Genomic DNA, 12476 nt, shown 5'->3' with positions numbered 1-12476 from the left:
TTTTTCTTTCTGCTCAACAGACTGCATTGTTAGATATCAATTGTGTTAAACACATCATTTATGTGGACAATAAGGCTATCAATAAAGCAGAGTACCCTGAAGGATTTGAGATTCACAGCATGCAATCAGTAGAAGAGTTGGGATCTAACCCAGAAAACTGTAAGTAAAGCAGTAAAAACAATTTTATTTACCTATTCCAAGTTTGTTATTTTGGTAGGTTAGGGAAACAAATGACATGAGTAAATCCACAAAAGTTCTTTGACTGAAAAAAAAAGTTCAAAAATCTTTAAAAACCATCAAGACCATATATGATTAAGATTTTCCCTCCATTTCTCCTCAAAAAAAATAAGTTAGTAAATTTCACTAAATGGTTGAGATGTAATCTGTGGTTCAGACTTTATGGCAGTTGCTGCCAAATGTTTCTTCATTTTTTTTAAATAACCCACTATAACCTTCCAATTTGGGCCTCATAAAAGAAAAATATTTCAGGCCTTCCATTCAGTAAACTTTCTGAAATAAATGCTTAATGCTAGTTATCTTAAGGATGTTTCAGAGGATGCAAAGCTGTTTACCAAGATTAATGCTTGGATTTATTTTACCACTGAGGTGGTAGTTGGTATTTCATTTGAAACAAGTAAGTGTACCTTGTAGCAAAATGTGAGTTGGCCATCAGGGCAGAGAGTTGAGGAAATTAATACTCCATTTGAAGAGTTTTCTTATCATGTTTAATGCAATGGTCAAAATACCATACTATAGTGAGAAAAGGATTCATTTTTGCATGAGAAAATGTTGGTCGAACCTCTACTCAGCTTCTGAACATTTTACCATTAGAGAATGAGCATGCGTTTATAATAACAGGTGTTATTATACACATCTGCCATGTGTCCAGAGTGGCAGAGAGTCAGATTTTACCCTGCTTGCCGGCAAACAGATGAGCCTGCAAAACTTCCTGGTGCCATAGACTTTTGGGTCTGAGATGAGGGACAGTTTTTTACTCACAACAATAGCAGTAGCCAGAGTATCATATCAGCATTTGTGTCATAAGAGAGGAACTCTGAGCTTAAAGAGCCTGAATATCTTATTATCTTATTGTATTGGACAGTAAGCATGCCTGCTGTTTGCTCTGGGGAGAGACACTATCTCTGTGCAAATATCCTTGTAAAGATAGTCTGGAACAAAGTCAATGTCTCTGCTTGCAAGATGTGCAGAACATGAGACCCATAGAGAATTGTTTTTCTACACTAGGTTGACCCTGTAAGATTGGGATAAACTTGACTGAGAAGTCCTGATTGGTAGGGATCAGTTACAGTTCTGCTGATTCACCACAAAGGGTGTTGGCAGCAAGCTAAGGGGTCAGCAGTCTTCATAATTTTGTGTGAGCAATAATGTAATAGGCCACATATCCCGCTTAGTTCTACTCATGTCTGCAATAGATAGGATACATATGTTTTTGTGGTACAGACAGTTATTATGATGCCACTTTTTTGCATATTTACTTAAAAGTGGGCAGAAGCAAAGTATCACATGTGTTTAGATTAAGAAGAATTTAGCTACTGCTGTTGCTTTGGTTAATCATCAGAGGAAATATGCAGTCCTTATTTGCTTGGTTTATAAACTATATCTTTAAAAAGCATTAAAATTAGCCAGTTTAAGTGTAACTATCTTTGTTTCAGTGGTATAGCTCACTGTTTTAAAAAAATGTTATTTTAACTGGTGTATAAAAATGTAAATAATTTGTGTAAAGATTTTTAAATGTGATAATCCTGTTAAACTTCTGATGATATCTGTATGATATCATCATTCTGATGATATATCTGTAGCTTCTTAGCCATTTTGGTATATTCTTGGAAGGAAAAGTGGTTACTAGGCTAGCACTATACACTGTCTTGAAAGTGGAAGCTCCAGGGTGCTGTTTAAAACTTATCACCTTCGAATTTTAGCATTGAAGTCACCTTAAAGATCAGATCCAGTGGTTTTCAATCAGGGGCATATATGAGAATCACTTGTGGAGCTTTGTTCTATCCCAGACATATTGAATCTGAATTTTCAGAAAGGGGGTTCAGAAATAGTATTTTATTTAAGTTCTGCACGTGATTCTGATACCCACTAGTGGTTAGTAACCACAGTCTGTCCAGCTGTCTTATTTTAGAGATGAGAAACTGAGGCCTAAGAAGTTTATACACAATACTCTGTCCTCCTGATACTCCAAAGTCCCAGAAATCTTTCCACAACATTGCTCTGTATACAACACTGTGGAGAGGCAATGCACAGACAGAGATTAGGTTAAACATCCAGAAAATGGGCCAAATTGAGTCCAAAATGCTCACTGTAACCAGAATTTGATAAACATTTTTGTTTTCTAGCCCAGGCTGGAGCATAGTGGTATGACCATAGCTCATCATAGCCTCAACCTGCTAGGCTCACCCAGTCCTCCTGCCTTATCTTCTTGAGTAGCAAAGACTGCAGGTGCATGCCACTGCATCCAGCTAACTTTTTTAGTTTTTGTAGAGACAGAGTCTTGCCATGTTGGCCAGGCTGGTCTCGAAATCCAGGGCTCAAGTGATCCTCCCACCTTGGCCTCTCAAAGTACTAGGATTACAGGCATGAGCCACCTCACCCAGCTCGTTTTGATGATTTAAAGCAAATACTGTCTATTGATAGTTTATCGTTATGCCAAATCTAAATATCCTATTATTCTTTAGTAATTTAACTTTTGAACTGAAGTAAATGTGATGTTTTTCATTCATTCATTTAGTGGGCATTCCTCCAAGTAGACCAACGCCTTCAGACATGGCCATTGTTATGTATACTAGTGGTTCTACTGGCCGACCTAAGGGAGTGATGATGCATCATAGCAATTTGATAGCTGGAATGACAGGCCAATGTGAAAGAATACCTGGACTGGGGTAAGATAATTCTTTAACTTTCTTCTTAGAAATCAGAGTTCATGTTCAGCATTCTCTAAACTCAATCTATATTAAAATGATAAAGTTCTTGGTATTTCTAACTTCAAATGCCTTTTCAAGAATGGTTAAAATATTTCTCTTATTTTGTTTTAGACCAAAGGACACATATATTGGCTACTTGCCTTTGGCTCATGTGCTAGAACTGACAGCAGAGATATCTTGCTTTACCTATGGCTGCAGGATTGGATATTCTTCTCCGCTTACACTCTCTGACCAGGTGACAAACTTTTCAGTATATTGGCATGATCATATGATGCTGCATAGTTTGGCTGAGAACATATTACTAGGACTTGAGATATTTTAATTCAGCTAAAGCTTTCTCCTTGACCTCAAAATAGCTTCCATGAACAATATGTAGCTATAGGAGATTACCCTGTAGATTTGTTAGCATTGCTTTAGCTATATATTTTTAAATTATTTCTTTTTTCTTTTCTTTTGCTCTGTCACCCAGACTGGAGTGCAATGGTATGATCTTGGCTCACTGCAACCTTTGCCTCTCGGGTTCAAGCGATTCTCCTGCCTCAGCCTCTGGAGTAGCTGGGATTGCAGGCGCCCGCCACCATGCCCTGCTATTTTTTTTGTATTTTTAGTAGAGATGGGGTTTTGCCATGTTGGCCAGGCTAGTCTCGAACTCCTGACCTCCAGTGATCTGTCCGCCTCGGCCTCCCAAAGTGCTGGGATTACAGGTGTGAGCCACTGTGCCCGGCCTTAAAATTATTTAAAAATGAATAATTACTTTTATCTTTTTCTACTAGATTTTTACTCTTGAGAACTACGATAGAGAATATAAATGCAATGAGCCTTTTTGACACACTACCCATGAGCATTGGTGGGTTTCTGGGAGGAGATATGTTAGGGTCTTGGCCCAGTTTTCCCGAGATTTTTCTAGAGCAGTACCGTCTGATACAGTAGCCACTAGGCAGATATTTAAATAAAAATTAAGGGCCGGGCGCGGTGGCTCATGCCTGTAATCCCAGCACTTTGGGAGGCCAAGGCGGGTGGATCACAAGGTCAGGAGATTCAGACCATCCTGACTAACACAGTGAAACCCCGTCTCTACTAAAAAAATACAAAAGAATTAGCTGGGCGAGGTGGCGGGCGCCTGTAGTCCCAGCTACTCGGGAGGCTGAGGCAGGAGAATGGCGTGAACCTGGGAGGTGGAGCTTGCAGTGAGCCAAGATAGCGCCACTGCACTCCAGCCTGGGCGACAGAGCGAGACTCCATCTCAAAAAAAAAAAAAAAATTAAGTAAAATTGAAAAAAATTTTTTTATTTGCTTTAGCCACATTTCAAGCTCTCAATAGCTACGTGTGACCAATGGCTACCATATTAGGCAGCAAAGATAAAGAATATTTTTATCATCACAGAAAGTTCTATTGGTAGGGGCTGAGGCATCTCCAAAGGTAGTCTCAGCTCACCGTACTAAGTTAGGATTCTTCCTTCTCTCTGTAGTTCATAGCAGAAATCCCAACAATGGGTGGGGCTAACTCATATATGTTATACCCATTTGAAATTACACACCTAATACTATTGTCCACAGTTCTGTTTTATGTTTTCTTTGGAATAGTTGCTGTAGAAAAGCTTCAACCAGGCTTAGGGGGGGAAAAAAAAGAGCCACTAAAGAAGCTGTGGGATTCTGGATGCTGAAAGATAAAGCAAGTATAGGTAGGAATGACTTGTCTATACATGGCTCTGCTCCTCCAACACTGGGGGCCCAGCTGTTGTTTTTCAGACCGCCCCCCACCAGGCAATGCTGCCTTTTGTTTGAGAGTCTCCATGGAGCATGTAGTTGGTAAGATACGTCCTCAGTGTTCACAGTTAGAAATTGTAATACTTTATTTGTAGAAATACCATTTTAGGGAGAGGCTAGATAGGTTGTATACTATTAAAACAAAAAAAGTTAAGTAGTTTTTTTTGGACTTGAGATTCCAATCACCTTTGTGTGTTTTTTTTTTTTTTTGATATATGACTTAAAGTGCACAAATATTAAGTGTACTGCTTGATGAGATTTAATAAGCATATACACATATAGACCTCTGATCATCACCGTCTAGATTAGGAAAACAAAGAACATTTTCAGCACCCGTGAATGTCCCTTGTGTCCCCTCCTGGTCATTACCACATTGGATTCTCTTCGAAGGAAGAATCCAGCCTTCTTTTAAAGTGGCTTTTTCTGTGAGAAAGCATTCTGTTCCAAACAACTCCTAGCTTTGTACTTTAAGAAACACAATCTTTGTATGACAGGGTGCTGCTGTGTTTGACTATACCACTCAGCTATAAATTCACACTTAAAATCTGCTAGAATAGTAATGGTATGAATAAATACACTATCTGATTGATAGCAGAACTTGACCTGGTGAAATCAAAGTAGACCTATCAATAAGACTAAGGCTTAAACTCTAAAACAAATTTAGTAAAATCTCTGATCATTATGTTTTGTTGTCATGGGTTTTTCTTATGCTCAGAGACATTATCAAAATGTAGAAAACATTTCAGTAAACTTTGAGTATAATTTTTTTTTCCCTTTGTGAATTTGGAAGCCAGGACTAGCCGCTCTTTGATTTTTCACTGCCTTTCTGAGAACAATAGCCTCAGTGTGGGAAAGGAGGGACAGTTGGAGTCTGTTGCTGGTCTGACTTAATTCTTGCTGTCTCTTAGGCTAAGCTAGTACATTAGAAGCCTGTTCAGTAAAATTCACACCTACTTTTTAAATGAACTTTACTGTAAAGACTCTCAATCTTACTAGGAATCTAAAAGACAGGAACTTGCTTCACATAGGAAATCAGAAGGATGCAGGAGACTAGAAGCACCACATTTGGAGCCAACTGATGATAGCAATATTGTCATAACCAGGATTACTATGATCACAAGAAGACAAAATAACTGATAAAATTACTAAGAGTAAAAAAAACAAAGAAGGGCTTCTTGTGGCTTCTGCTATCCTGGAACTGCTCTCTGTAGCAAGAACTGGTCAATAGCATGCAGAGGGCAACTCTGACCTGAAGGACATGAGAGCCCATTTTGTCTCTGCAGAGCAGCCCTCCTGTGTGTGGTGTACATGGTTTCTGTGTAGGTTTCCACTTGCAAATGTGCACATCCTTGCACATACGTAAAATGAGTTATTTTATCTCCTTTATCCATATTAAAGAAAAGTAGGAGAAAGGCAACTTAGTTCTATCGGGAGAACCATCCTCTATATGGCTATTTGTGCACATTTATGTGTATCTCTACTTTGTCCCTGGCAGTGTTCTCTGTATCTTACCAACTAGAATATTACCAAATTAGAGTTTCAGTATGATGTTAATTGATGTTCATAGTGGTGTCTTCAAGATGTGGCTTTGCCTATTGTTAATCAAAGAAAGTTAAAATCACCTTCAATTTTGTTTTAGTGTTATATCTGTCTTAATCAAGTTTTTTTGAAAATGTAGTAATAGTCTGTGCTATATTTGATAGTATGTTATTAATAAGAATGTTTGATTCATCACAATATCATTCTCTTGTTATCCTGGATCAAGGTTTCTCCTCTAAGGAAGGTGAAATGTGCTAGAAGCAGTTATCTGTAGCACTAAAATACTTACATTTGAGACTTGTAGTTTATGATAGTTGTTAACAGATAATCACAGTGCAATAAAAGCTCAAATTCCAAGTGTAACTTCTGTATTTGTTATTAATACTTGAATAACAACATGTTTTAAGGTTGGTTTTCCTGATCATATTTATTTTTTCTTTAATATAGTCCAGCAAAATTAAAAAAGGAAGCAAAGGAGACTGTACTGTACTGAAGCCCACACTTATGGCTGCTGTTCCGGTGAGTACAGAATATGAATATGAACATAAGAGGATCGTTTATATAATTTATTGATCGTACTTGGACCTTTTAAAAAGTAATACTCTTAGGTATGTCTGCATTTTAAAATAATTTTACCTTGTTGAAATCACAGCAAATGTGTTCATTAAAATCTTAGGTACCATACTGGGGAAGACAAAATGGCAAGATTTTGAAATGCACGCCTGTTTGAGTTTGCTGATACATGAAAATTAGGTGATGAAAATGACCTAGTTCAGGTTACCTACTGTGAGAATTGGTCAGACCATTTTAAGGTAGAATATATTCTAAAGATCATCTTGTTTAATCTCTTAATTAAAAAAATGAGGAAACTTTAGGCCATCCTAGGGAGCTGAAGAATCATATACAAGGTCAAGGATCTAAGCCCTCCCAACTCCCTTATGGTGATTAAGTAAACTGAAAATTGGAGAGAGCTCCCAAAGGAAAAAAGTTTAATTATATATATTCGGAATCTTCATGTGAAATACTGCCTTAAAAAAAAAAAGATGTTACATTTTATAGCCTTGTAATGATGAATTTTGAAACATTTAACACCGTGTTTCAGATTTGTGTAATCAAATATGTTCTAGCTTTTTTTATGCTTCAGAAACTTCAGAAAGACTATGTATCACTACTGCTTATATTATGATCAGACTTGAAATCTTACCCCAATATCTTTCACAGAATTACTTTTGTATATGGAAACTCTGAGATTAGATAAGAAAGTGTTCAGTCCAAGTTGTTCTGAGAATTACAGATGGAAGATACTTTATCGTCCTTTTAGCTTCTAATTGCAAAATTACCAAATAACAAAGAAGTGGAATAGGTCAGAGAAGACTTTGCCTTTTTATTTAGAGTTTCTTTGTAATTCATAAAGTTTTCAAACAGAAAGAAGAGGCATCTGACTAAAACCATAAAAAAGTTGCTAATAATAGCTAGTGCAGTGCTTCCTATGTGCTAGGTAGGCACTGTGCAAAATGCCTTAGATAAATTATCTCACTTAATTCTAAGACTGCAAGGTGGGCCCTGTTACTCTATCTTATAAAGAAGGAAAGTTGCCCCAAAGCCACACAGCTCCTAGGTGATGGAATCAAAGTTTGAACTCTACCAATCTGATACTGGTGGAGTATCAGTCTATCAGTCTTCTTAACCACTATGGCTGTCTATTTAGGACTGTTTCACATTCAGAATTCCCTAGCAAACCTTATCAGATAACATAGGAAGAGGTAAGGGCTGAGGTGTTAAAGAAGTAATCTCCGATTTTAGGCCTGAAGGATAAGCACAGTTAGCACATAGGCTGCTTATCCTCTAATTGCCCATTGTCCATTCTTCCCTGCTTTACTTTGTGTCTTGAGGGGCTATGTTCTGTGCACGAATTACCAGTGCGTCCTTGCCTTATGACTTCTGGTTGGGTTCAGCCAATTGGAGGGCCTCATGAGAGATCAGAGGGCACAAAGATAGAGAGTCTGCACGCTTATTACCTTTGCTCCTTTCCTGCTGGGCTGCAAATTTTAGCAGTTGTCAGGAGACCCTGTTGGATAGTCTCCTTCCCGTTGGTTGTAACCAGGTCTTTCCTGTGGCTAGAGTCCTCATCCAGGTTCCAATGACACTTGTCTTATGTCTTGAGGCCTTGAGATAGTAATGTTCTCCTATGTTGCTAGTCCATTGGCACCTCATCAAATATTATTGGGTTTCCTTTTTAGCCCCTCCTGTTTCTCCAGAAATTGGCCATTTAAAAAAAAAAAAAACTCTTTTTATTGAGAATTATTTTTGGTAGAGTCTGTTTTTTGAGTTTGTTTCTTTCCTGGGTCAGAATGAAAGATTGATTGAATACTATAACATTCACAATGAAAATTCAGAATAAGTCACTACTTATCAGCTGTGGCTCCATTGAACATCATGTAATGTTAGGTTGAGATAAAGGGTGACTTAATGTGCTAACAATAAACTCTGCCAACGTGTTACAACTGTATTATGTTCCTTACTCATCAAGGCCTTGCTGATGTCTATGATTAGTATCCAGTGCTGGAAGGAGTGGTAGACATGGTTCTCACACATCTGTCTCATTCCCAAGCCCCTGCCCCCTCTTCCCTCCCCACCCCCATTTTTTTTTAAGATCTCATATGCTTTTTAAGAAGGATGGATATAGGATGTTCAAGTCCTGCTAGGGAATGATTGGGGATTCTGTCACAGATGTAGAGAAATATTTCAGTTATATAGTTATATAATAGTGTTTCCTTTTGTGGAAATGGAGAAAACAGTATTGTACCATGTTTGAGTGCTATGGTAACCTTTTTTTTTTTTTTTTTTTTTAGTATTTATTGATCATTCTTGGGTGTTTCTCGGAGAGGGGGATTTGGTAGGGTCATAGGACAATAGTGGAGGGAAGGTCAGCAGATAAACATGTGAACAAAGGTCTCTGGTTTTCCTAGGCAGAGGGCCCTGGGTCCGCAGTGTTTGTGTCCCTGGGTACTTGAGATTAGGGAGTGGTGACGACTCTTAACGAGCATGCTGCCTTCAAGCATCTGTTTAACAAAGCACATCTTGCACCACCCTTAATCCATTTAACCCTTAGTGGACACAGCACATGTTTCAGAGAGCATGGGGTTGGGGGTAAGGTTATAGATTAACAGCATCCCAAGGCAGAAGAATTTTTCTTAGTACAGAACAAAATGGAGTCTCCTATGTCTACTTCTCTCTACACAGACACAGAAACAATCTGATCTCTTTCTTTTCCCCACATTTCCCCCTTTTCTATTCGATAAAACCGCCATCATCATCATGGCCTGTTCTCAATGAGCTATTGGGTACACCTCCCAGACGGGGTGGCGGCCAGGCAGAGGCGCCCCCCCGCCCGCCCACTTCCCGGACGGGGCGGCGGCCGGACGGGGGCTGTCCCCCACCTCCCGGACGGGGCGGCTGCCGGGCGGAGATGCTCCTGACCTCCCAGACTGGGCGACTGCGGGGCGGAGGGGCTCCTCACTTCCCAGACGGGGCGGCTGCTAGGCGGAGGGGCTCCTCACTTCTCAGACAGGGAGGCTGGTCAGAGACGCTCCTCATCTCCCAGACGGGGCGGTGGCGGGGCAGAGACACTCCTCAGTTCCCAGACGGGGTTGCGGCCGGGCAGAGGCGCTCTTCACATCTCAGATGGGGCGGCGGGGCAGAGGCACTCCCCACATCCCAGAGGATGGGTGGCCGGGCAGAGACGCTCCTCACTTCCTAGACGGGATGACGGCCGGGAAGAGGCGCTCCTCACTTCCCAGACTGGGCGGCCGGGCAGAGGGGCTCCTCACATCCCAGACGATGAGCAGCCAGGCAGAGACGCTCCTCACTTCCTAGACGGGGTGGCGGCCGGGCAGAGGCTGCAATCTCCGCACGTTGGGAGGCCAAGGCAGGTGGCTGGGAGGTGGAGGTTGTAGCCAGCGGAGATCGCGCCACTGCAGTCCAGCCTGGGCAACATTGAGCACTGAGTGAGCGAGACTCCGTCTGCAATCCCGGCACCTTGGGAGGCTGAGGCTGGCAGATCACTCGCCGTCAGGAGCTGGAGACCAGCCTGGCCAGCATGGCGAAACCCAGTCTCCACCAAAAAATACGAAAACCAGTCAGGCGTGGCGGCGCGCGCCTGCAATCCCAGGCACTCGGCAGGCTGAGGCAGGAGAATCAGGCAGGGAGGTTGCAGTGAGTCGAGATGGCGGCAGTACAGTCCAGCCTCGGCTCAGCATCAGATGGAGACCGTGCAAAGGGGAAGGGAGAGGGAGAGGGAGAGGAGGGAGAGGAGGGAGAGGAGGGAGAGGGAGAGCTTTTTTTTTTTTTTTGAGACAGAGTCTTGCTCTGTCACCCAGGCTAGAGTTGCAGTGGTGTGATGTTGGCTCACTGCAACCTCCACCTCCCGGGTTCAAGCGATTCTCCTGCCTCAGCCTCCCTAGTAGCTGGGATTATAGGCGCCTGCCACCGCGCCCAGCTAGTTTTTGTATTTTTAGTAGAGACGGGGTTTCACCATCTTGGCCAGGCTGATCTCGAACTCCTGACCTCGCAATCCACCCGCCTCAGCCTCCCAAAGTGCTGGAATTACAGGCGTGAGCCACCATGCCCAGCCTGTGGTAACCTTTTTAAGGGATGGTTCTGCTGTCTTCATTTGTGAGTGGCTCTATTCTAATATTGAAAGAACTGCCCATTAAGTTATTCATTATAGCATACCTTAATTTATACTGATAACTGATATTTTAAGTATTTGGAAACACGTATTTATAAACAGATGTGCTTTATGTAATAATTCTTAATTTGTGTTAAATAATTTCAAGAAAACATCATTTAGTGGTAGTCTGGGCTGTTTGCTGTTTATTTTTGTTTGTTTGTTTTGTATTAACCTTCGAGTCGGTATATCTTAAACCTGGTCCTACCTCCAGTTTTCCAAGTTTGTGTGAGCAAGAATCGTGTTCTTTGCTTCTGTTAAAATGTAATAGACATTTTGCTTAAACTATGGATACTTAGGATTTTAAGAAACTAATGCTTTCTGCCATGCTGTAAGAAGGTCACAAAGTTGTAGTAAAAAAAGAGAAAAGCATCATGAATAGATTCAACATAGTCAGGTATTTTGGTACTGTTTGAGAATAAGTGAATATATTGTAACAGAGATTATTTTTTTTTTTCTGCGACAGCTGAGTGAATTCTCTAAACTCGAGCTAACATTTCTTAAAAATTTAGATTAACTTGGCTGGGCACGGTGGCTCACGCCTGTAATCCCAGCACTTTGGGAGGCCGAGGTGGCGGATCACGAAGTCAGGAGATTGAGACCAGCCTGGCTAACACATTGAAACCTTGTCTCTACTAAAAATACAAAAAATTAGCCAGGTGTGGTGGCAGGCGCCTGTAGTCCCAGCTACTGGGGAGGCTGAGGCAGGAGAATGGGATGAACCCAGGAGGTGGAGCTTGCAGTGAGCCGAGATCCCGCCACTGCACTCCAGCCTGGGCAGCAGAGTGAGACTCCGTCTCAAAAAAAAAAAAAAAATTTAGATTAACTTAATGTATAGAACTGAAGAAACCCCTATATCTGTCCTTAGTCTTTTTGAAGTAGTGAACAAGTAGTCAGTGAAATTAATTACATAATTAAAGAAACAAATATGTCCATTACGCTAAAGACTTTTACCCAAGATGTTGCAAGTAAGGTATCTTCAACTAAAGACTGTCTCCATTCTTTTCAGATTATTGAATATTTTGTTTAACTTTCAGGAAATCATGGATAGAATTTATAAGAATGTTATGAGCAAAGTCCAAGAGATGAATTATATTCAGAAAACTCTGTTCAAGATAGGGTATGATTACAAATTGGAACAGATCAAAAAGGGATATGATGCACCTCTTTGCAATCTGTAAGTATATTTCATAGGCTCTGTGGTTTGAGCCTTTAATTTTTTTTATGCTTTTAAATCCAGAAGATGAATAAATAAATGGCAAGTTAATTCATTTCAATATCACCACCATGATCATAAGGTTGAAATTCTCTTTTATTCTAAATCTTATTGTTTATACAGCAAGCAGAGGACTCTGATCTTGGCAATTTAACAAATTTTAATAATTGAGTGTATATTTAAGATTTATTTATAAAATTTAGTCTCATGAAGAAAAACTAAAATAGACTTGAATCAAGACACTTGAACTTAAAAAATGTCATTTCTAACTAAAAAA

The 12476-nt window shown here is 40.4% G+C and overlaps 1 protein-coding gene across 6 annotated transcripts in view; it reads left to right on the top strand.

Annotated features, from left to right (window-relative positions):
- The window catches only part of ACSL4 (acyl-CoA synthetase long chain family member 4), a 92516-nt gene that overhangs the window by 52681 nt on the left and 27359 nt on the right, over nt 1–12476 (top strand). For all 6 annotated transcript variants that reach the window (XM_019019525.3, XM_019019528.4, XM_019019526.3 and 3 more), the window contains 5 exons: nt 21–159; nt 2756–2906; nt 3060–3183; nt 6702–6773; nt 12021–12160. In XM_019019525.3, coding sequence (XP_018875070.1) covers nt 21–159; nt 2756–2906; nt 3060–3183; nt 6702–6773; nt 12021–12160 — 626 coding nt within the window. The remainder of the gene's footprint in view (nt 1–20; nt 160–2755; nt 2907–3059; nt 3184–6701; nt 6774–12020; nt 12161–12476) is intronic.

The sequence above is a fragment of the Gorilla gorilla genome, chromosome X (genome assembly GCF_029281585.2).
Source record: "Gorilla gorilla gorilla isolate KB3781 chromosome X, NHGRI_mGorGor1-v2.1_pri, whole genome shotgun sequence".
NCBI classification, from domain to species: Eukaryota; Metazoa; Chordata; class Mammalia; order Primates; family Hominidae; genus Gorilla; species Gorilla gorilla.
This window is presented reverse-complemented; position numbering and strand designations above follow the sequence as displayed.